This window comes from Lissotriton vulgaris, chromosome 9 (genome assembly GCF_964263255.1).
Source record: "Lissotriton vulgaris chromosome 9, aLisVul1.2, whole genome shotgun sequence".
Taxonomy (NCBI): Eukaryota; Metazoa; Chordata; class Amphibia; order Caudata; family Salamandridae; genus Lissotriton; species Lissotriton vulgaris.
In genome coordinates, this window is record NC_141697.1 from 153206111 (window position 1) to 153230248 (window position 24138).

A 24138-nucleotide genomic window follows, 5' to 3' on the forward strand; every position below is an offset into this window, starting at 1 on the left:
TATCCACCCTCCGCTGGCTTCCCTTCGAGGCTAGAGCTATCTACAAGACCGCTTGTATCACCCACAAAGCCTTGCACTCCTCCTCTCCCCGCTTCCTGGCGAATAAACTCAAACTCTCTGGAGGCTCTAGACCTTCACGCAATGCGGAGAATCTACTGCTTGAACCTCCCACTTTCAAGAAGGAAAGAACAATGGCCCAATCCTTTTCAGGCAGCGCAGTGAGAATCTGGAACTCGCCTCCGCTCCGGACCACCGCCTCCTCCCAGGCCTTCAAGAGGGACCTCAAAGTTCCCCTCCTCCAGAGACACCTCCAAAAGTAATTCACGTCCTCTTGCTATTTGGAGGAAGACTTCCCACTACTGATATTTTCTACTTTCCATGACCATGGAAGTGCCTTTCCAGTGTTTTCCTGTGGTTGGAGTGTCTGCCTTTTTGCAGTATTCTCCATGTACTTGTGTTCGGTGCCCTTTTAAACATGCACACACCACTTTGCCCTTGTAACACACGGTTGCTACCTTTCACATGTTTTTACCTTTGATACTTCCACAAGTGCCACCTTGCCTACGTAACGCTTGTTCTTGTGCCTAGCACTTATTGCAGTATTATACCTCAAATTATACTCTGTTTTCTCTTATAACTGCACACTTGTCACTTTTCCTCTTGTGCACTTTTGACTACATCATGTATTTTTGGTTGCTCACAATTTTTACTACCTCAAGTATTTTGTTTGCTCACAATTGTCACTATTACCTTTACTACCTCATGTATTTTTGGTTGCTCACAATTTTCACTACCGCAAGTATTTTGTTTGCTCACAATTGTCACTATTACCTTTACTACCTCATGTATTCTTGGTTGCTCACAATTTTTACTACCTCATGTATTTTGTTTGCTCACAATTGTCACTATTACCTTATGGAAGTAACGTATGCTTTTGTAATCTGCTCTTTTGTAATGTTTCTCATTATGTTTCATTTCTGTTCCTAATGTGAAGCGCTCTGACGCCTTCGGGTAAAGTCCGCGCTATATAAAAATGCATAAATAAATAAATAAAATAATGTTTGGTTGAATGGAGGCTGGAATTACCTGACATACCGTGGGAAACAATTTTTCCTGGGTCCGAACAATATCTTGGGCATTTTGATGGCGCACCGAAACCCTGTATCCTCCTCAATGTCATCTGTGTGGTCTTCATTTTTTGGATCCTCCCTACTATTCTTGGGCTAGAGCTGCCGTTTGACAGGGATGACACACCCTCTGGAAGGGGATGCGGCTACACCACACATCTGACTTGGAGGGATTTCACAAGTGGGAAACAATAGACATCACAGGCCTTTGGGATCAGTGTGTGGGGAATCGCATTTTTACTTTCTGGGACTTGCAAGACAGTTACCAACTTAATTGGACACCATTCCATAAATATTTACAACTATGTCACACCCACACTGCCAACTTCTCCTTGGACACTGATTTTCTAGAATTCAGCCGCCTTGAGGCCAGTATCCGGATTGGGCGCATTGGCAGGGGCGCCATCACCCAAGTGCATCTCTTGCTTTTTGTAAATGCCCCTCACTGGCTGTATACACTTAAACACAGCTGAGAGGAGTGAATTGATGAGCTTGATCTGCCGGACTGAAGAGATGCTAGACTGGCTCCCGCGTGTGCTGGCTATTTCATATGCCTCCGTCTGATCCAGCTAAATTACCTTCATATGCTCGGTTACACCTAGCTGGCAATATCCCTCACCCCTCCTGTTTTAGGTGCTCCACGCTAGCTGCTGACTTCTATCACATGGTCTCGGCCTGTCCCATTCTAGCACCCTACTGGCAGTAGATACAACATGAACTCTGAGGTTCTAGAGCGAACCCTTGAGCTGACTCCCAGGGTGGCCCTGCAGGGCATGATAGATGACCTTGGAGGCCCCCGAGTGGATCATACCTCGATATGGATTCGCTCATTGGTTACAAAGCGAGACATTGCTTGAAGGTGGAACTCCTCAAACAATCCATTCCCTAGCGGAAACAAGGGCAGGCGTAGACTGGTGTTTCCAACTGAAAAAACCTATTATGCTGCACGGGATTGCCTGCAAAAGTACGAAAAGATTTGGAGGGGATGGGAAGCTTACTACGGATTGGGTTTGTGAATTTATTTTTGTGATTGGTACTTTGGTGCTGCTGCATGGATGTAGATGTGTTCCTACCAGTGGACTTAAAAAAGTTATTCAAGTTTGTTTTAAAAAAAGAAAGAAAAAGAATATTCTGGCCACAGGACAAAATCACAATTTCCTTAGTCCTTTTTTACCGAAGTGTCACTGGAATTTCATGCTTTTTTTAGTTTATTCCCCAATCTTGATATAAAAATAAAGCATTGACTGTAATGAGGGGGCAAGTCCTAATATGTAGGCTATGCATACAAGGCAAGGACATTGTTAGTACTCCTGCATTTGTGCTGTACTGCCTTTGTATCCTTGAGTATTTATTATAAGTAGCTAGATGGACCCATGTTTGAATCCATGTTCGCTTAGAAATATTCATTAATGTCACACTATATTTTATGAAAAAAATGCATATTTTATTGTCTTTCACATTTTTTATACAGTTTGTACAAACTAAACCTATTTACATGGTAGAATAGTACACCTTTAAGATCCTAGATCTACCTAAATATAAGTTGTTTTATCTTTACCTGGTCATGGCTCATCTTATATTGTCATTTAGCGAAAAAGAGAGTGGTGGAAATACTTGATGTCTCTGAACCACTGGTTATTATTCTGATTAGATTTCATCCCATCGTCCATTACAGAGGCTCCATGCATCACTGACGAGGCCCAGCAAGGAAGAAACCTGTCCGGGCGGTTTGCATTTCTGTATATAGGGCGACACTGTCTATTGGTTTGGGCTAGACAATCTGTCCTAAAAGAGACCGAGTCTGATTTGAATGGAAATTGGTTCCTGTATGTAGTGGAAAAAAGAGCAATAAAACGATCTAATGAAATGGGGTCCATAGAATTTCCAGAGGCTGTGATTAATTCATCAATTGCATTCCCCATTTTGTATTCTCGTTGCCCATGTAAATAAATGCTTCTTTTTGCATGATCACCCCAACGTATTAGAGTGAGGCTGCTAGTTTTTTGACTCGGAGTGCACTGAGGCCTGCTGACCCGACCACAGTGCCAGTGTTCTAACCCCATACAAAATATATGTTGTATTGGCTACACCCAACCAACATAACCTGCTTACTTATAAGTCCCTAGTATAAGATACCAAGAGTACCCAGGGCATGTAAGACAGTGTCCCCTCAGGACTGCAGCACTGACTGCGTCACCCTGTGTGGAACAAAGTACAACATGGCTCTCAGCCTACCATTGAAGCCTGGAAGAGCAGTTTTACACTGCTAGTTCAACTCTGACCCCACTTCCTTGACCAGATATATACAAGTCTCCCCTAAGGAAGGCCTTTGGAGCCCTGAGGCAGGGAGCTGTATATTATTAAGGAGCACCTATGCATTCAATATGTCCTGACCACAACACTTCCAAATTGTTATTTTTGCTGAGAAAATATTTGTAGCCCCAGTGGCTAACCGAGTTACCATCTGACCTATCATCCCGACTACCTTCTGAATGAGTCTACATAAATTAGTACTTTAAGGTATCAAATTAATCATGGCATTAAACGTGACTTGATGCCCCAGTCGCATTTATGCTTTTAGAAAGCTGTCACACTGTTGCCCAGTTTGTCCAGTGGCCTCGCACAGTTGCTGGCCACCAAGCAGCCTTCTGCCCTCCTGGGGAGTAGTGTGAATGACTCCCAGGCTCAGGACCAATAGAAGCCTGGTACAGGGAGAGGTGTTACTGTTAACTACCTTTACAGGCAGCCACTCAAGGTGTTAGCCTCTTTGGTGATCAAATAGTGATCACACTCGTGAGGGGTACAGACAGGCAGGCTGACGTTGGGAATAGAGAACGAAGACCAGTGCCCCAGCTGTCCCCCCCCCCCCCTTCTCCCTTGGGCATGTAGCAAACAGGCAGCAACATCTCTAGGTGGACTGCCAAGGTCCTAACATTCAAGAAAGTGTTCCTTCTTCTTGGATGTGGGCAGAATAGTGTACCTGGTATTGCCAGATGCACACATAGCCAGATGGTGTCACAGGTTGGGAGGGATTCTGGTAGCCCATCGGCTAGTTACCGCATCATTCCCCCCAGGGCACTTTCTGTGCACAAATTTGGTACCCCTTACACCCTGAACCTCCAATCACGCTGGAACTGGAGAAAGGACTGAAGGACTGCCCTGCTGACTCCTGGACCTGGCAAGAAAGGCTGCACCGTCTGCTGGACTGCACTTTTGGCTAGCGAAAAATGTACTGTGCCTGTGGCTCTTGGCTCATGTAAAAGCTGCTCTCGCGCCCCCAGACCAAAGAAGTGACTCCAATTACCAGTCTGCTTACACCCTCCAACCAGGGCCGTTAAAGCCAAAAAGCCCATTCCGGAAAGTCAGCAACACTTTTGGCAAATCGCTGCCTAGCACCCCAAGAAACTGATCCTCAATGGCCAAAAGTTGCCTGTGACTCTGCTCGACCCAGGAGTGTCTTCTGAGTTTAGATTGGCCTCCCAAGAGAGACATCAGCCTTCACCAAAGCATACGACTGGACCCGCTGTGTACAGAGATTGGTAATCCAGCCGCAGCTGGCCCTCTACTGGCTCAAAGAGGACTTCAAGGGACATAGACCTATGTGGCCAAAGTCGCCCAACCTAACCCTTGGACCAAGGAATAACCATAAAGATACTCCTGTTGTCACACAGCACCCGGAGCATCTTTCAGCATCCTGCACCCCCAGCATCAGAACAACTCTATTGAAGTCTATGGCGGGCTTGATGTAAAGTGTGGAACTGCACTTGAGACTGCTTTGGTGACCAGGTAGCTTTCCAAATACTCCTTAGTGGCCCCCCTAACCTTCTCCCTGGCAGATGCGGTTGCCCACCTCAGGCCGAAGAAGCTGAAAACAACTTTTTCAAACTTTTCAAACGTTTCTCATCTTTGCAGTTAGCAATGCTAGCTCGTGCTTTGGACTAAACAACTGAAATTTCAGTTTTGTGTAAAAATCTATATTTGGACCCCTTTAACGGATTTTGCTCCTCTTGGGGTCTAAAAATTCATAGAAATATCATCTAATTATTACAATTAGTGTTGACATTCTTATTTCGATGTTTGGGCTTCAAAATGCTTTACACTAGTTGCTTTGTGTAAGCCTTGCTGCTCTAAACCGCAACCACCTAGGGTTGAGCTTAAGGTGTTACAAAGGAGCCCGACTGGACCCAAGGCAGTATTGCAAGTGTATTACATGGTAAGGTCGCACAATCTTACCATATAATACAACACAAACCTTACATCCCACTTTTGACCTAGCCACATGTAGCTGTGTAATGTCAATAGTTGCAATTGCAATTTTCCAGTTTGATTCTTATTCCGGGAGTGTTCTTGTGACACTGGGCATGATCTACAGCAGACCTTTTTTCCGAACTTCTGTCTTTTTTTTGTCATTAAGAAGGATGTCACCTAACTCGATTGGATGTCACCTAGCTCAATTGTTCATATGGTTTGTAAAGTGTTGCGTCATTATATGCGCCTATGGCTTAAAAATACCCTATTTCTCATTGACCTGTTAGTATGTTGATTTGCGTGTTCCTATGTTTTCACTAGGGTTCCCTTTACTATGGAATTATGACCAGGGCTGTTGAGCAAAGTCCAAAGCTGAATTTTAGCAGTATTTGATGATTAATCCAACACAGAGTATAATTTCTTCTTTACAGTTTTTGCCTATTTTCCTAGCCTTGGCTGCCCATTAAAAAACTTATTGTGATGCCCATGTTTTTGTAGCTGATATGTTTGTGTCTCGTGTTAACAACTAAGCATATAAAAGATGCTATTGTCACAGAGTGAATAAGATTGAAATATTCTGTTCTATGTAGGGGAGTTTGTAAAACTAGCTGATCTGACATCACTGGAAGACCTTGTGTTTGTGGCAAATCCCCTAGAGGAGAAGCACACCAACGAAGGCAACTGGGTGGAAGAGGCAACCAAGCGACTACCCAAGCTGAAAAAACTTGATGGTAAGATGGCATGTTTGGTCGCATTATATGAGCAACAATGTTTGGCGTATTAATGTATGCCTGTGAAATATCAGTACATTGAATTACAGCAATAAGATGACAGAGTTGTTTAGGTGTGTGATCACTGCGAACAAAGGCTTTACCCGTTTGAACAAACACACCCACGGGTAACTTTGTAGTGACATTCACAGGTAAATTTATGTGCCACATTTTTAATCTCTCTCACTGATTAGCAGCCATGATAGTAGTTCTCTCTCCAAAATTTCACAAAATTGCCAATTCTATGAAAATTAGCAAGTACGTCATGCTGTTTCCTTGTCCCTTTGTGCCCTCAGAGACCTCCCAGACTTCAACCCATTGGGGGTAAACTGATGGGGGAATATACAGCCACAAGACCTCCCAGATCTATCAGAATCTAGTTCCTAATACCTCCACTACACTATCTGCCCTCCGGATGTGATGGCAAGCAGACTTAGGTGACATTTATAATGATGATTGAGCAAAAGCTCTTGAGTCACCTTGCAGTGCGGATATATCTTCCTGTTTCAGGTTGATTCAATTCAAATATCTCCACAGGGCATATTTTAGGAGAAGCGGTCTGTGGTGCATGGGCCTTATAGGCTCTTCTACATGTTTTTTTTTTCAGAACAAGCTTTATTGTCATATCATGAAAGATTGCAAAGACATTCCACGGTACTCCGAACCCCGGAGGAGCCATGAGCATAAAATCAAGGTACAAAGACTAGCAATCAATATTGAAGTCAACATTTTTCATTTTTGTCGAAGAACCCCCCAATCCACCCGCCCCAAGGTCCATATTCGGTAATGCAGTCTATATGAAATTGGCAGTACACTCCTACCCTCGCCCAGGGTCATCAAGCAGCTGTTCACCGACAGCGTCCTGTTGTGTCGGCGGCTCCAGCCACAGCCCCCTATATTCCGCCCACCTCTTCCAAATTTTGAAATGCTTTTTAGGGCAGCCTCGTGCTTCGAACACTGGACGTTCTAAACTCATACAGTAGTCAAATCTCTGCTTCCAGGCCTCTATCGGGGGAGCTCGAGAGTTTTTCCAGGCACGGGCCACATCCCTTTTAGCCACCACCAGGCCTAATATTAACAAGTGTCTTTTATAAATGTTGCCTCCTACCTGCTCCAGAACATGTAAGAGGCCCAGCTGTGACGTACGGTGGAGTGTCCAACCCAGCACCTCATCCAGACAATCCCAGACCCTCTTCCAGTACCCCTCCAATACCCCACAAGACCACACCATATGCATAATTGTGCCCACTTCACGGCCATACCTCAGGCAGTCAGGGGAGGCAATCAGACCAGCCTTATGCAATCGCTCTCTTGTGTAGTAGGCCCTGTGCAGGTATTTAAATTGAATGAAGCGTAATCGTACTGCAATAGCCGTCTCCCCTGGGGCTGCCAGGGCCTCTCTCCAGCTAGCCTCATCTAATTCTCCTACATCCCTTTCCCAAGTGGACCGCAATTTGTCCAGGGAGGAGGAGCAGTGGGTAACCAGGGATTGATATATGCAGGAATTTTTTTTATCTTTCAGTTCCCCCATGAACAGTTTGGCTTCCAGGGGGCTGAATTCCGGTAGGGACTCCAGTCCCTCCAAGGCAGGGGAGATAGCGTGCCTAATTTGTAAATATTGAAAGAATTGGGAGTACGGCATATCATATTCGTCCCGCAAAGCCTGGAATGATTTAAGGGTCGTTCCCCTCATTACATGTCCCAGGGTCGAGATCCCTATTTCATCCCAGCCGCGGAATTCCCGCAGCGCCGCCAGAGCCGGCAAACGTCCATTGTGCCACAGGGGAGTCTCCTGCGTCAGTGTGTTCCACCACCCCATGCGTCCCAGCGCCCTCCGCCACACCTGAAACACTACCTGTGTAACCATCGGGAGTTTCTTTCTTTTGGCTGCCGAGTAGAGGAGCTCATGCAGGGTATCAGGATCCATCAGATATCGCTCCAAGGCATAGGCCGGGTCACTGCGGTCGCCATACCACCATTCGTTTAACACCAGCAGATGGGACACTTGGTAGTAAGATAGGACATCTGACGATGCTAGTCCGCCACAATATGTGGACAGAAAGCAGGTGCGAAGCGCCACCCGGACGGCGCCCCCAGCCCAGAGAAAGCGACCCAGAGCCGAATTGACCTTGCGGAACCACTGCGACGAGATAGGGTACGGGTGATTTTGTAGATGATACAGTAGACGCGGGAGGGCTACCATCTTAAATATGGCGGAGCGGCCATATATATTGAGGGGCATGCGGGACCACGTCTTCATATCCGATGTAACTTTGTCCCACACTGGAACGATATTGCGTTCCCACGAGACTCCCGGTATATCCGACAGGAATACCCCGAGATATTTAAGGCCCCCCGCTGCCACCCGAAGGGTCGACGCCCAGTCGCCAAGCGCCGCACCATCCCCTAGGGTCCATAGGGTAGATTTCTGGACGTTAAGATAAAGCCCCGAGACCTCGCCAAATATCCTCATAATCTCAAGAACTCTTGGGCCCGACCTATTAAGGTCAGTGAGAAAGAACAGCACATCGTCTGCATACAGAGCTATCCTATCCGACGGCCCAGAGTCCCACTCAAACCCCCTCAGCTGCGTATCTATGCGGACCCACGCCGCTAGTGGCTCCATGGCGAGAGCAAATAGATATGGCGAGAGTGGGCAGCCCTGTCGGGTACCCCGCCCAATGGGGAAGGTCTCTGAGACAGCACCCGCCACCCTAATCGACACCGTTAAGTCAGTGTACTTAAACAACAAGGGGTGGTGATGGACAGAGTTTCTGAATTAAGCAGAATACTCTCACCCAGTCAAGAGATCAGGGCTAGATCCAACACCGTTCTTTAGCTCACTGCACCATCCCAGCTCAGAACCTGGCTATATGCAAATTAGTCTGTTCCTGTCCCAGTGCATGATGGAAACAGGGCAAACCAAACTACAAAGCCAATTCTTTCACTGGGAAGGAAACAAGCTTCCGGGGACCGGTTTCTGGCATTACAGCCGTCTTCGGCCTGGCTTGCTTGAATCCTGATGGTGCAATGAGCAAGGGACTCACATCTGAGTATACCCTTCCACGCTTATGGTGGACAAAATAATTAAACAACAAGGGGTGGTGATGGACAGAGTTTCTGAATTAAGCAGAATACTCTCACCCAGTCAAGAGATCAGGGCTAGATCCAACACCGTTCTTTAGCTCACTGCACCATCCCAGCTCAGAACCTGGCTATATGCAAATTAGTCTGTTCCTGTCCCAGTGCATGATGGGAACAGGGCAAACCAAACTACAAAGCCAATTCTTTCACTGGGAAGGAAACAAGCTTCCGGGGACCGGTTTCTGGCATTACAGCCGTCTTCGGCCTGGCTTGCTTGAATCCTGATGGTGCAATGAGCAAGGGACTAACATCTGAGTATACCCTTCCACGCGTATGGTGGACAAAATAATTAAACAACAAGGGGTGGTGATGGACAGAGTTTCTGATTTAAGCAGAATACTCTCACCCAGTCAAGAGATCAGGGCTAGATCCAACACCGTTCTTTAGCTCACTGCACCATCCCAGCTCAGAACCTGGCTATATGCAAATTAGTCTGTTCCTGTCCCAGTGCATGATGGAAACAGGGCAAACCAAACTACAAAGCCAATTCTTTCACTGGGAAGGAAACAAGCTTCCGGGGACCGGTTTCTGGCATTACAGCCGTCTTCGGCCTGGCTTGCTTGAATCCTGATGGTGCAATGAGCAAGGGACTCACATCTGAGTATACCCTTCCACGCTTATGGTGGACAAAATAATTAAACAACAAGGGGTGGTGATGGACAGAGTTTCTGAATTAAGCAGAATACTCTCACCCAGTCAAGAGATCAGGGCTAGATCCAACACCGTTCTTTAGCTCACTGCACCATCCCAGCTCAGAACCTGGCTATATGCAAATTAGTCTGTTCCTGTCCCAGTGCATGATGGGAACAGGGCAAACCAAACTACAAAGCCAATTCTTTCACTGGGAAGGAAACAAGCTTCCGGGGACCGGTTTCTGGCATTACAGCCGTCTTCGGCCTGGCTTGCTTGAATCCTGATGGTGCAATGAGCAAGGGACTAACATCTGAGTATACCCTTCCACGCGTATGGTGGACAAAATAATTAAACAACAAGGGGTGGTGATGGACAGAGTTTCTGAATTAAGCAGAATACTCTCACCCAGTCAAGAGATCAGGGCTAGATCCAACACCGTTCTTTAGCTCACTGCACCATCCCAGCTCAGAACCTGGCTACATGCAAATTAGTCTGTTCCTGTCCCAGTGCATGATGGGAACAGGGCAAACCAAACTACAAAGCCAATTCTTTCACTGGGAAGGAAACAAGCTTCCGGGGACCGGTTTCTGGCATTACAGCCGTCTTCGGCCCGGCTTGCTTGAATCCTGATGGTGCAATGAGCAAGGGACTCGCATCTGAGTATACCCTTCCACGCTTATGTCAGTGTACAGCAGCCGAACGTAGGAAAGAAAGTGGGGTCCAAGATTTAACCGTGACAGAAGCGCCTGCAGGTAGACCCAACTCAGGGAATCGAACGCCCGATCTATATCCGCTAGCAGCAACGCCGCCTGGGCTCCAGTAGCTTTCATCATTTCCAGTGCCACTTGGGCTCGCCTGATGTTATGCCTAGTGGCTCTGTGGGGCATAAACCCAGCCTGGTCCGGGTGGACCAGGTTGGTGATCAGCGGGAGGAGGCGGTTGGCTAGGGCCTTAGCGGGTATCTTTGCTTCAGTATTCAGTAATGAGATAGGGCGATAGGATTCATGGCGGTCTGGGGGGTCTCCCCGCTTGCAGAAGACCACTATCTCTGCGTGATAGTCTCCCGGCAGGCGGGCCGCCTCCCTCGCAGCCTCCAATGCTCTCTTATAGGGTGCCCCCAGCTGAGTATGATATTTCCGGAAGAACTCGCATGGGAACCCGTTAGGCCCGGGGGCCTTCCCTGCATTTAACTCTCCCAAGGCTGTTCCCAGTTCCTCTGCAGTCAGAGGGAGCTCAAAGCTATCACGCTCATCATCAGAGACCCCACACGGTGGGAGATCCGCCAAAAACGTGCCGCCGGAAGGGATTCCCTGGGGGAGTATTGATTCGCAAAATAGCATGCGAAGCTGTCAGCAATCGCCTTAGGGTCTGATAGGGAGATACCGGCCCCATCGCGCAGTGCTGGCAGTACCGGCGCCTGAAGTGTGCCTTGGCACAGTCTGTATAGCATTGTGCCCGACTTGTCCCCCCACTGGTAGATTCTGCTCTGTGTCGCAAGCCATGCCTGACGTGATTCCTCTAGTTGCAGGGAAGCAGCGTCTCGCTGCGCCTGCAGTAGCCGCCGAACATCTTCCTCCTCTCCGGTTTCTGCACAAGAGCTCTCCAGAGCACGCACACGGTCCGCAGCCCTCTCAAGCTTGACTCCGTGCAACTTACGTGCCCCAGCACACCAGGCTACATCTACTCCCCGGAGTGTGGGTTTCAATGCTTCCCATAGGGCCATGTCATCCACTCCCGATCCCTCATTATCTGACCAGTAGTGGGCTATCGCTTGCCGCATATGGGATTGATATTCATCTTGCTGAAGGTGCTAGGTGGAGAGGCGCCATCGAAACGGCTGCCGTCTCCTGTCCAGACGGATAACTATGACTACGGGAGAGTGATCGTAGAGCCCGCGCGGTAATATGGTCGTCGTTTCTACCCTTCCTATCGTCGGGCAGGGAACAAACAGGTAGTCCAAGCGGGAGAAGGAGCCATGCACTGCTGAGCCATAAGTGTATTCCCTATTGCGTGGGTGTTGATAGCGCCAGGCATCCGTCCAACCCAAACTCCGCACCATATCACACAACTTTGTTGACGCAGTCGGCGGCAGCCCACCACTCGGTCTAAAACGGTCCATCGTACCATCCATCACATCATTCCAGTCCCCTCCCACTACCGCCAGGGCATCCGGGATCTCAGACCAAACAGCGAATATTTTCTCCACCAGGGACCACTGCAGCGGGGGGGGGCATACACACTGCCAAAAACGACCGGCTCACTATCAATCGTACCCTGAACAAACACATATCTACCCTGGGCATCGATCCACTGTGTAGAGTGCACGTATGACACCCTCCGATGAATCAAAACCGCAACACCCGTGACCCTCTGACGAACCCTGCGTGGTACACCTGTTGATAGCCAAATCGCTGCAAACTAAGGGTCTTGGTACCCAGGAGATGGGTTTCATGTAATAAAAGGAAATCTGCCTTCTCCTTCTTCCCCTGCCTCAGCACAGCACCCCTCTTAATTTTATCAAGCATGCCCCGAACATTCCAGCTCACTATTCGCAGCGCCACCCTGGGGAGCTCCGGAGCTGGGCCTCTATCCGCCATCATTTGTGCACATGTATAATCGCCTGGGCCTATAGGAGTGAGGCTGCCTGTACCTAAGCAATCGAACCAGCTGGACCATCGTGTAACAATGAACTACTCCCAAACACCCGCTGTCCCCTAAAGTCCCTTCCCAAACCTGGGCCGAACACAACTTCTTGTAACCCCTCACACCCCCCGCCCCCTATACCTCAATAACAGTGAAGTACCTGTCTCGGTGCAGGCGAGCCACCGCCCCCAACGGGAGGTCAGAGGCCACCCACTTCAATGGATCCCCATAGTCCAACCCCACAACCCCAAATTCGACCCTTAAGGGGTCGACTAACACTCGTGAGACCCCGGGCAACTGATACCCTGAGGCGAATGTCCGCCCTGCAGTCTCCCTCCCCAACCCCCCCTCACCCAACATCCCAAATCAAAATCCATATTTTTGTCCAATAATGTCGGTATGTGATGAAGACGCCAGTTACCCTCGCTGGGTAGCGCAGGGCCACCCCTTGATCTCACCTCACTGCACCATGGAGAGAGTCACCCCCATTCACGAGTCCACAGTCTGATGGTCCGGAGGAGCGGACCCCTCCGCTGCAGCCTTTTTGGCGGGAGATCGTTTAGTGGATCGGGACCTCCAGTTGCTTCTACTTCGAGATCGTCTATGTGTTTGCTTCGGCGCCGTCGAAGAGGATGAGTCCGAGTTCCGGGCTGGCGGTGTGTGCGGACCAAGATTTGGTATAGGTGGTTGGATTACCGGGGCTTGGTTCTACAGTCTGTAGGCACTGCTGAACTACAATTAGATGCTGAAATCAGACAATATGACCAGGATACACATGCTGTTACCAAGAACCTTAGGACCACAACGGCTTAAGATCTAAGACCCTATGTCGGGGTGGGGTGGAGGGGGGCTTACTGTGCACATGTGTATGTTTGCCTTGTTTTACTTTGTTTCTTCTTATGGGGATACTGAAACGCAATTTATCCTGAGGAATAATATGTTTATGACCCTGTTGGGTTGTGTTGCTCGCAAAAGCCCAATAAAATCTTTTATGAAAAAAAATATTCTACCATCATGTTTGACAGACTACTACAGAAGGAGTTTTTTTCTTCTTGATAAAACCAACTGACCCAAACACTAATCGTTACGTTTTTTAATTAGATTGTCAACCTGATACTCTGTTGAATATCTGATTTTTTTCCTTCAAAAATGTTCTTTCAATTCCATCTGATAATTTGATTATGTTTTTCTTTATCAGGTATATACAAGATTTAGTACCGTATTTGGTGCATTTTTATAATCACTCCAAACACCACCTTTCTGGGGATAGTTTTACTTTTTTTTCTCTCATTTCACAATATTTTAGGACACTGCTTTTTATTAGCAATGTGTTTCATTTTTGTCTTCAACATATTAATTCCCCTTAAATGATATTTGATTAGGCATTGTCTGTAAACGAAAGCACTACATTGTTTGTTAGTGGCGCAATCAATTTTAGCTAACAAGTTGACATGTTTTTCAAGGGCATGCCTTTTTTAATGTGCTCCACTATTCTCTTCTATAGTGCCTGTTATTTGCTGTAACCTCTCTTTTTCCTTTCAGCCTTGTGATGCTCCATTGCCTGCGCACAGGTTTTTCTGAGGCATAGTTCTTCATCCGTCTGTCCAGTGAAGCCCTCTTGCTTCCCCTCCCCAGCTTATCTGGAGTCTACTTCCTGTCCCGCCATTGTTGATAGATTTATTAAATAGCAACTGAAATCCTGGAATGCTAAGATTCCTCTCCCTCTCCCATTTCTCCAGTCCATGTTGAGTTCCCCCTCACTTCTTATTGTTTATTTATAAAGTTTTGCTTTAGAGGGTAGTTGGCTGCAAGTGAAGCATATGATATGATATGATAAGATCATGTAATCGTCATTGATGTAACCGAACTGTAAATTATTGCACTGATGTGCAGACCTGTGATCAGTAGATGAGTAGGCATTGAAAATTTACCTTGGAGGGTTTTTAAAAAGTGAATAAGATAATAGATTTGCATATATTAATCTTGAAATGTATGACTCCTTGGGTCTGCAAAGAGTAGGCCTGGTTGAAAGTGACTGTATTTCACTACATCAGACTTGTCCAGATTTGTTATTGGTAAATGAGGTGCTTCCAGTAATGGGGAGTTTGTAATTTAGGTAAACAGTTTGTCTATGGACAAAAGTTTTGTTGAGCTGGTATTGCAATGTTAACCAATATACTAGTCTCTGGAGGCACCCAGTCAAAAGAGCTATGAAGACAGTTACCATAGTTGAATATCTGGCTTCAATGATTTAGGCCACTTTATATTACTCCAGTATGGGAACTTTCATAGATTCCCATAGCTTGTATCATTCCCCGTCGTCAGAATGGGAGCCTCGGTAAATAAAAAAATAACATAGCAGTAGGTACAAAAAGAAAGAAAAGGCCTAGGCCTCATCTCATTTTGTAGCATATACACCTCTTTTGTAAAACATGTAACAACCAATCAGATTAGCCTCACCCCTTAGAACCTTCCTTAGAGAGCCTCAGAGCCTCCAATTTTCTACCCCACGCTGTGCTATGGGAGTCTCCACTGAGCTCTGCTCAGATTTCTCTACAACTTTGGATTTTCTCATCTGTTTCTCCTCAAGGATGTCAGATAAGGAAAAGAAAGCTTTGTTTAAAGCCTGTGCTACTTGCTCAAATAAAAGACTTTACATTGAGGACAAGCATAAACACTGTATCTACTGCTTGTACACTGATCATAAGGGCACTGATTGTAAAATCTGCAGGACTTTCTCCACCAAGACTCTGAGAGACAGGGTAGGACGGCTGCTAACCTGGTTGCAGAAAATGAAGCCTCTGAAAGAAGTTCTATCCAGTGACAGTGATAATTCCTCCTCAGCTACATCGTCAAAGAGGTCTAAGAAAAAGGGTAGGTCTTCCCCTTCAACTTCATCTGAACCCCCTGCTAAGGCCTCACAAAAGACCTCTGGTAGGTCTGGTAGGCCCAGTCCCAAAAAATCTCCTCACTGAGGTGTAAAGGACTAGTTCCTGAGGTACTCCCATCTAAGAAGGTAATACATGGTCCTTCTGTTTCTTCACCACCACCTGAAAAGGAAAAATTATTTTTAAAACCGGCTTCTGTACCTCAGAAAGGAAGATCTGAGAGAAAAAAACATCCGTCGACGACGACAATATCAGGTACGTCGATGACTCCATCTAAAAGTCACCTGACGTCAATTCCAGCTCCGTCGACGAGACCTTTGTCGATGACTACTTCTGAGACGACTTCCTCGACGCTTCAGGTACCCATCTCTATGTTGTCGACGATGTTGACAACGTCGACGATGATGACGCTGACAATGGTGTTGACGATGTCGATGAGGGCGATTACAATGATACTGACGACGAGCTCGTTGACGGTATCGTCGACGATCAGTCCATTGTCGTTGACGACTCATTCTCCGTCGACGATTCCTTCGACGACGACCTCGTCGATGACGTCAACAATTCAAAAAGTCCAGATTTCTATTAAAAGACACCAAATCATGCCTGAAATAACATCTCCTCGAAGAGTGACACCCTTACCTCCGGCTTTGCTCTTGGAGGAAGAATTTTCAGAGGAAGAGGAAGGTCCTTATGGGGTCGCTTACAGCCCGTCCCAACTTCAGGTGAAGTACCAGGACTCGGATTCCGAGGATTACTATTTGAAACAACAGTATGTTCAACGAGATAGACCTCAGGATCAGACACAGCAGGGTATGGTGGCCATGCCTTCCTCACTTATTAGTGACTTGCAATTGATGTTACTAGATTACAAGAGAAGGTTTTCAGTCTCAGATTTCTGAGCAAACAATGCAAGCACCGCCTCCACCAACCCCGGCCATTTCTTCAGCTACAGTGGCTCCTCAGTTGCCTCGACCTCCAGAGCCGGAACCAATGGAAGGCCACCATGATGTTGAGTCTATGCATGATGATGATTCATCAGATGAAGATCGTAATGTGAATCAGGTCCCGGACCCAGATAGAGAGTGGGATGATAGTCATTCCAGATCCGGCCTCACCATTGCCGGATCCCATTGACTCTGATCCAGGAGACATCGGAGGATTCTATAATCTTATGGAGAGGGCTTCCAAGAGGTTTGGCTTTCCCATTCCAACCGTACAATCGGAGAACTTCCTTTACGATTTAAAGGAGCCTTACAGGAAATCCATCCATTTAATCCCGATTGTGGAGCATGTATGGAGTGAAGGAATTTAGGTGATGCAGTCTCCAGCTACACTAATCCTGTTCTTCCGCGGCTGGAGAAAAAATATAAGGCTCCTGAAGATAGTCCTGCTTGCCTGACTGGTCAACCAAAGCCGGACTCTGTTATCTCCCAGGCGGCTCAAAGAAAGTAAAAGAATCCATCTGCGCCCCTTACCACACAACCAGATAAGGAGGGTAGGCGCCTTGACAATGTGAGGAAAAGGTTTTCCTCAATGTCCAGTCTTCTGGTTAGAGCGGCAAATGCGCTTGCAATTTTGGGACGATTTGATCGCCAAATGTGGTGCGATTTATCTCCATTTATGGACCAACTACCAGAAAGTTCCAAAGCGGAGGCAAAGAAGATACTAGAGGAAGGAGAACGGTCTTCTTCAGAAGACATAGATTGCGCTATGGATATTGCCACCACTACCTTTCGTGCTTTGGTAGGTTCAGCAGTTTTAAGACGTCAAGGCTGGCTTTGGGCTACTTGGTTTCGCCCCGAGGTTCAGAATAAGATCCTGGACTTACCATTTGATGGAGAAATGCTTTTTGGAAAGCATGTAGACAATGCTCTACAGGACAACAAAAAGGACACAGACACGGCAAGGTCCTTGGGGACATTGCAATACCGCAAGGTTCCCTTCCGGGGTGCAAGAGAGACAGGTTTTTCGACTTACTGAGGAGGTTACCATAAACGCTTCTCCTCTTCCTCGCAATCTTCACAGTCGTACAAACCCCAGTGCTCTCAACGCCAAGGTCAATCGGCGTCTTTCTCTCGTCAACCATCAAGAGGACGACAGGGTCGTCAGGGAAGAGTTGCTTCTAAACGCCAATAGCGGCTTCCTGGCTCTGTCTGCTGTTCCTCCACCCCCAGTAACATCAGTGGGGGGGTAGGACATCACAATGCCTCCACATTTGGGAGATCATTACATCGGATCGGTGGGTCCTCAATATCATCCGATTTGGCCACACATTAGAGTTTCAAAAATGTCCACCTTCCAGAGCCCCTCACGCCATCGAGCCAAAACATCTGAATCTTCTACATCTCAAAACTCTGCAGCTACTCATCAAAGGAGCGATAGAACCAGTACCTCAGTCCCAACGAGGGAAGGGGTTCTATTCCAGGTTTTTCCTGGTTCACAAGACAGAAGAAAAATGGCGCCCAATTTTAGACCTGAGGGAGCTCAACACCTATCTCATAAAACTCTTGTTGCGGATGGTATCTCTCTAGGATATTATGCGTCTCCTGAATCCTGGCGACTATATGGCAACTCTGGATCTCGTGGACGCATACTTCCATGTTCTCATTCACCCAGCCCACAGAAGGTTCCTATGCTTCACAGTAGCCAGAGCCACTTTCAGTTCAGAGTCCTACCTTTCGGACTCAGATCCGCTCCACGGATATTTACAAAGGTATTGGCCCCAGTAGCGGTGTTTCTCAGAAGACTGTCACTGCAGGTTTTTCCCTACCTGGACAATTGGTTAATAAAGGCTCCATCGTCTCAAGCAACCACAAAGGCAGTTGAGAGTTTCATTTCACTTTTCAATCATTTGGGTCTCGGACTCAACAGAGACAAATCAGTCCTCCTTCCATCCAGGTCGGCCAAGTTTCTGGGGTCCATTCTGGATACGACTTGTTGCAAGCCTTTCCCTTCAGAGGAAAGGCAGAGCAGGCTGATTCTTTCCGCCAACCAATTACAAAGACAAACTCTGTCAGTCCGTCAATACAAATCTCTTCTAGGATCGATGTCATCTTGCATTCCCTTAATTCCGCATTGCAGGCTTCGTATGCGCCCCCTGCAAGAACAGCTGGACATGCAATGGCGCCAGGCAGAAGGATCATTTGATGGCAAGATAGTGATCACTCCTCTCATGAGAAAGGCTGTCAATTGGTGGACCATAAGAAGCAATATAGCGAAAGGTCTCACTTTCAAAATTCCTCCTGCTCCTTTGGTTCTGACCACGGATGCCTCTCTGGAAGGCTGAGGAGCAGTTTTGCAAGACCTTCAAGTAAGCGATCATTGGACACCATAGCAACGCACCTTCCATATCAACCTTCTGGAGCTCAAAGCGATTTGTTTAGCTTCACAAGCCTTCCTTCCAAGGATTCGGAATTCCACTGTCCTGGTCCGTACAGACAACACTACGGCCATGCATTATGTGAACAAACAAGGTGGAACAAGGTCTCAACTTCTTTCAAGAGAGACTCAGGAGATCTGGGAATGGGCAATTCTTCAACAGATCTATCTCACAGCGGAACATCTTCCAGGGGCCCTCAATACGACAGCAGATACATTGAGTCGTCTGAGGTCGGTCTGTCACGAATGGGAACTGGATAAAAAAACTCTCGAAGGAATTTTCTCTCGTTGGGGCACTCCATCAGAAGACCTATTCGCTACACCAGGCAACAAGAAATGGCTGTTTTATGCAAGCAGGGATCACCATAGAGGGTCATTGCGGAATGCTCTTTCGATGGCCTGGTCAGGCGCATTTGTTTACGCTTTTCCACCAATTCCCCTGATTCAAAGATTACTCCGGAAGCTCAAGACGGAACCCTGCATAATGATTTTAATAGCTTTGGCGTGGCCACGCCAGTTCTGGTTCACAGAGCTTCTCCTACTCTCTCAGGATCAGCCAATTCACCTGCATCCCATTCCTTCTCTGTTGACGATGTCCCAGGGCCAAGTAATGCATCCAGACCCGAGCTCTCTTCGGTTGACAGCTTGGATCCTGAGCACCGAGAGTTCAAGGCTTTAGATATCCCTCAAGACTGCAAGGAGATTTTTGCTCAAGCTCGTGCACCAAGTACAAACAAAACCTATTGCGCAAAATGGAAACGTGTTCCTTGCTAGCTTCTGTGTGTGTCCCCACAGGTCAAAGTTGCAATCTTCTGAGTCTGATGTGCCTTCCAGGACCCCCAGGCTGGTTTCTGTTACACTGATGGCACTGCTGAATTGCCCCAATCACTGTTGAGGGGAGACGAGGGAGAGCCACCGCTAGCCTCCCCTCACTAACGGTGTTCATCAGGTGGGGTAGTGAATGCTCTGGGAACTATTAGAACTCCGTTCATAAACACAGGCCAATTCAGGGTGGACATTATGCTTTCCAGTCTCTCTTAGCACACCTCTTCTGGCTTTCCATGCTCCATGTGCAGGAACCAGGAAATCCAATAGAATGTGACCAGCTTTAGCTGATTTACCAGGTGATGCAAGAAACAGTCATTAGTGTCTATTAATCAAATGAAGATTACCTCCAGCTCGTGTAGGTCTGCTGAGAGAGACATGGTGTGCTAATAGCTTTCATTAGGATGTGTTTCCTCGATATAGCGCTCTTCAAGTAAACATGTAGCATTCCAAAGCTGCTCTCAAAGGCGCCCACTCTAGAGATTCTCTATTACTTAAAATCACAATTGCTACATTACCAGCCCATGAAGACGTGCCATTGTGTGAAACCTGGCAGCCAAAAATGCCAAATCTAACAGCATGTGCCCTTGCCTTCCTATACGTTTGGCTGATAAAGAAAGTTGCTGGGGTTCCTAAGGAATCAAGCCATGGGCTTCACAGTCGCCCTCCTGCCAAGGTTCATGATTACATGGAGCATGGGCTCTCAGTTGCAGAATCCTTCTTCTCAAATGGTGTTAAATTGATAGATATTTATTTTACTATAATGAGATTGTAAAGCTGTGATAAAGAATGTTTGTATTTATATTTTATTGCACTGTTTTTATCTTGTGCTTTTATGATGTTTTTCTAAGATCGAATGAAGAAGAATTGAATTGCTAGATTTTACTGTACAATTCAAAATAATAAGGTTCTCCTGCAAAAATCAATGAGGTTTCCCTAAAATATCAAGGTCTACCTCTCCTCAGGGTAAAACACCTTCACAACGCAACTTTCATTCCGCATACCTTCACTCCGCATACCATTACAACGAAAGTACTATTACTCCGCAAAATATTATAACGCATGCCATTACATCTTATATGCTTTTACCACGCATGCTTTTACTAGGAAATTCGTTGTAAAAGCATGAATGGTGAAAACATGTTTTTAGTATTTAAGTGTAAGGTATATGGTTTAATTTTGGGGTGTTGGGGTATATGTTTTAGGGGTTCAGGAGTATTTTAAGGGTGTGTTTGGGGGTGTTGGGTATAGGTTTTAGGGGTTCAGGAGTATTTTAAGGGATTTGGGGTACAGGGGTTTTTATGGGTTGTGGTAGGTTTGGGTTTTGGGGTACAGGGGTATTTTTAGGGTTCGGGGATAGGTTTGGGTTTTGGGGTACAGGGGTATTTTTAGGGTTCAGGGCTAGGTTTGGGGTACAGGGGTATTTTTAGGGTTCAGGGCTAGGTTTGGGTTTTGGGGTACAGGGGTATTTGTAGGGTTCAGGGATAGGTTTGGGTTTTGGGGTACTGGGGTATTTTTAGGGTTCAGGGATAAGTTTGGGTTTTGGGGTACAGGGGTATTTTTATGGTTCAGGGTTAGGTTTTGGGGTACAGGGGTATTTTTAGGGTTCAGGGATCGGTTTTGGGGTACAGGGGTATTTCTATGGTCAGAAAGGGTTAGTGATGAAGGGTGGTGGGGTATTTTAAGGAGTAAGGGTAAGGTGGGTTAGGACTCTTGGGTGCTGGGGTATTTAAAGGGATCAGGGTGGAATTCGTTTTTAGGGTGAAAAGAGTGATTTAAAAAAATATATTTTATATATATATATATATTTAAAAAATATTTCTTAAAAATATTAAGGATATATATATATGTGATAGAGGTCCAGGTGGGACCGAAACGCGTCATGGCGGCTTTGATGCAGGGTGTTTGGAAATAAACTGGCACAAAGAACTTTTGGGTCCGCGTGTTCATCTACTTGCTGGAAAAGATTTTTGGTGAAGTACAAAAATATATATATGTATGTATATATGTGTGTATATATATATATATATATAATGTGTGTGTGTGTGTATATATATATATATATATATATATATATATATATATATATATATATATGTACATTTACTTAGTTTATAACTTCACCACACATGCCTTTGCGTTGTAAAGGCATGCGTGGTAAAGTTATAGGCGGGGTAAAAGAATGCGGAGTGATGGTACTGAGGAGTAATGGCTCATGCGTTGTAATAAATGCGGAGTGATGTTATGCGGGAATAAAGTTTGCGGAATAACGTCATATATTCCTCCTCAGATATGCCGTGATCCTGGGGAGAGCAAGGGTCATCTTACTTGCGGGGTTTGTCTACACCCCAGGAGCTTGGATTAGGGCATCCCCACAGTATATGTACCATAATTATCAGACTCTGAACTTCTTTTTTTTCTTTTTTTTTTCTTTCAGGAAATCCGGTCATTAAACAGGAGGAAGAGGAGGGCGAAGGAGAATAATGCACACACTTAGTCTGTTTTAAATTATTTATGTTAAAAACAATAGAAGACTTTTGTATAACTGTTTCTTACAATATTACCAAAATTAAGGTTTTTATAATCAACATGCCAACTCCGTTTCGTAGAGATGGATGGAATTGTTTAAAGTAACCAGAGACTATATGCATATATTTATGCTGACCTTTCCAATAATCCGTTTTTGAATTCACACCTGTGAAACGAAGTGTGGAGGATTAACTAAATTGTGGGTCAGTGGAATGGAGAGTGGGAGCTACGTAAGGGCGCGTTAATATAACTGTGTGTTTTTCACATTTTACGTACAATTTTAAAGCAGTGACCTTTGTTTCCAGAATAATTTTGCAAACAAAATATTTTGTATCTAGTGCACAAATATCGAAATGTGCAGTCATTCAGCAAGTTAATATTTATTTAAAGGTTATTTTTTACTTTCAAATTATTTTCTATAAAAGCGGTCTAAAAAGGGAAAACTTAATTAGGGAACTAAACCTGAAAAATGCAAATTATTCATTAAAAAACGTATTTTATATATCCTGATCAATGTATTGTGAACACATAATTGTGCCTCACATGCTTGGCTCACTATTAACTAATGCTAAAGTTGCACATCATTTTGAAACGTATTGGTTGTTACCCGTAGAGGAATGAAAGAGGCAGTTGGCATACTTTTCTTGGGAAGACAATGGTGTAGCTTCAGAAAAGCAATGGAAAACACACAAGATGTAGATTGGTGAGAATTTGAGCAGAAAAACATGGGATACACCACATTAGACCTGGAGAGCCTGAGCAGGATACAAAGTGGTTTCAGATAGCAGGATAGCCCTTACGGCAGAATCCTCCCACTAAGTCAGGGTAGAATCCAATGGTGTTTACAAGAGGGCACACAGTCTTGCAGTAGGGCTGTCCGACAAGCACATAAGGTACTTGTACCTAGCTCCAATTATTTTGTTGCAAGTTTTAAAAGTTTGTAAATCTCAAATGGATTATAAATCCAAACCAACGGTTGCAGCATGCTGTGGGTGCTTGAAAATCCAGTGCAGACTTCAAAGGGATTGGACCCACTTGCACAGGCCGTAATAGTCCTATGTACTGCTAAGTCTATTATAGGTCATACTTCCAAGAAGTGGGTGCTCACGTGTAATGTTATATACACCATTAACAGTATCATTGATTAAACTGATCACATGACAGAAAGATATCCACTACAAGGGTACTAAATAACAGAATACTGACCAATGGGAACGCTGCTTCTAATGTGCTTGTTAATATGAACATGTGCTGTCCTCTGTTGAAATATAAGCTAAAAACCCTGAACAAATAGTAAAAGTGAGTAATATTTCACGGTCCTTTTGAAAACCGGGCTGTCATTGTGTTTTTATTTATACAATTGGATCTGTAACACTCTTGCTTTAGACACTACTGTACAACCTTGCTCGTATGTGAGGTATTGCAGTGGGATGAGCATTTACATATAAAATGTTGCTGAAGATGAAATGATGTCGTGCAGAATGGTGCATAACAAAAGCACAAACATGAAATACTTTGCCCAATTGCAGACCAGACCTCAGAATTTTGTTTGCAAGTCACATTTTTTTATTGTTTTATTTTTGTAGAGAAAATACTGATTACATTCATTAAAAAGTGTACGGCTGCTCTCGACTTCAACTTGTGTTTCTCTCCTCGGGGTTACCTAAATAGTTTGTTTATGAGAAGGGTAGAGGGATGTGGTCCATCGGCTAGACTGCTGACTTTGGTGCTGAAACCAGGGTTCGAGCCTCGGGGTCGCGTTCACATCCTGTGATTCTGGGCAAATCACTTAATCTCCCTTTGCCTGAATGTGTAATGTAAATAGGGTGCTCATGTAAAGCGCTCCAATACCTTCGGGTCGAGTTCGCGCTATATATGCAACAACAAAAAAAAAATCAGAATAGCCATATTTATTCTTTTTTTTTTTTCTTTTCAGTTTTATATATTGCG

The 24138-nt window shown here is 45.7% G+C and overlaps 1 protein-coding gene across 1 annotated transcript in view; it reads left to right on the plus strand.

The window, feature by feature from the left end:
- DNAL1 (dynein axonemal light chain 1) overlaps positions 1 to 23813 on the plus strand; it is a 230562-nt gene extending 206749 nt beyond the window's left edge. Inside the window, exons 7-8 of the mRNA XM_086937248.1 lie at positions 5966 to 6106; positions 22097 to 23813. Coding sequence (XP_086793374.1) covers positions 5966 to 6106; positions 22097 to 22143 — 188 coding nt within the window. The 3' untranslated portion in view covers positions 22144 to 23813. The remainder of the gene's footprint in view (positions 1 to 5965; positions 6107 to 22096) is intronic.
- The last annotated feature ends 325 nt before the right edge of the window (positions 23814 to 24138 follow it).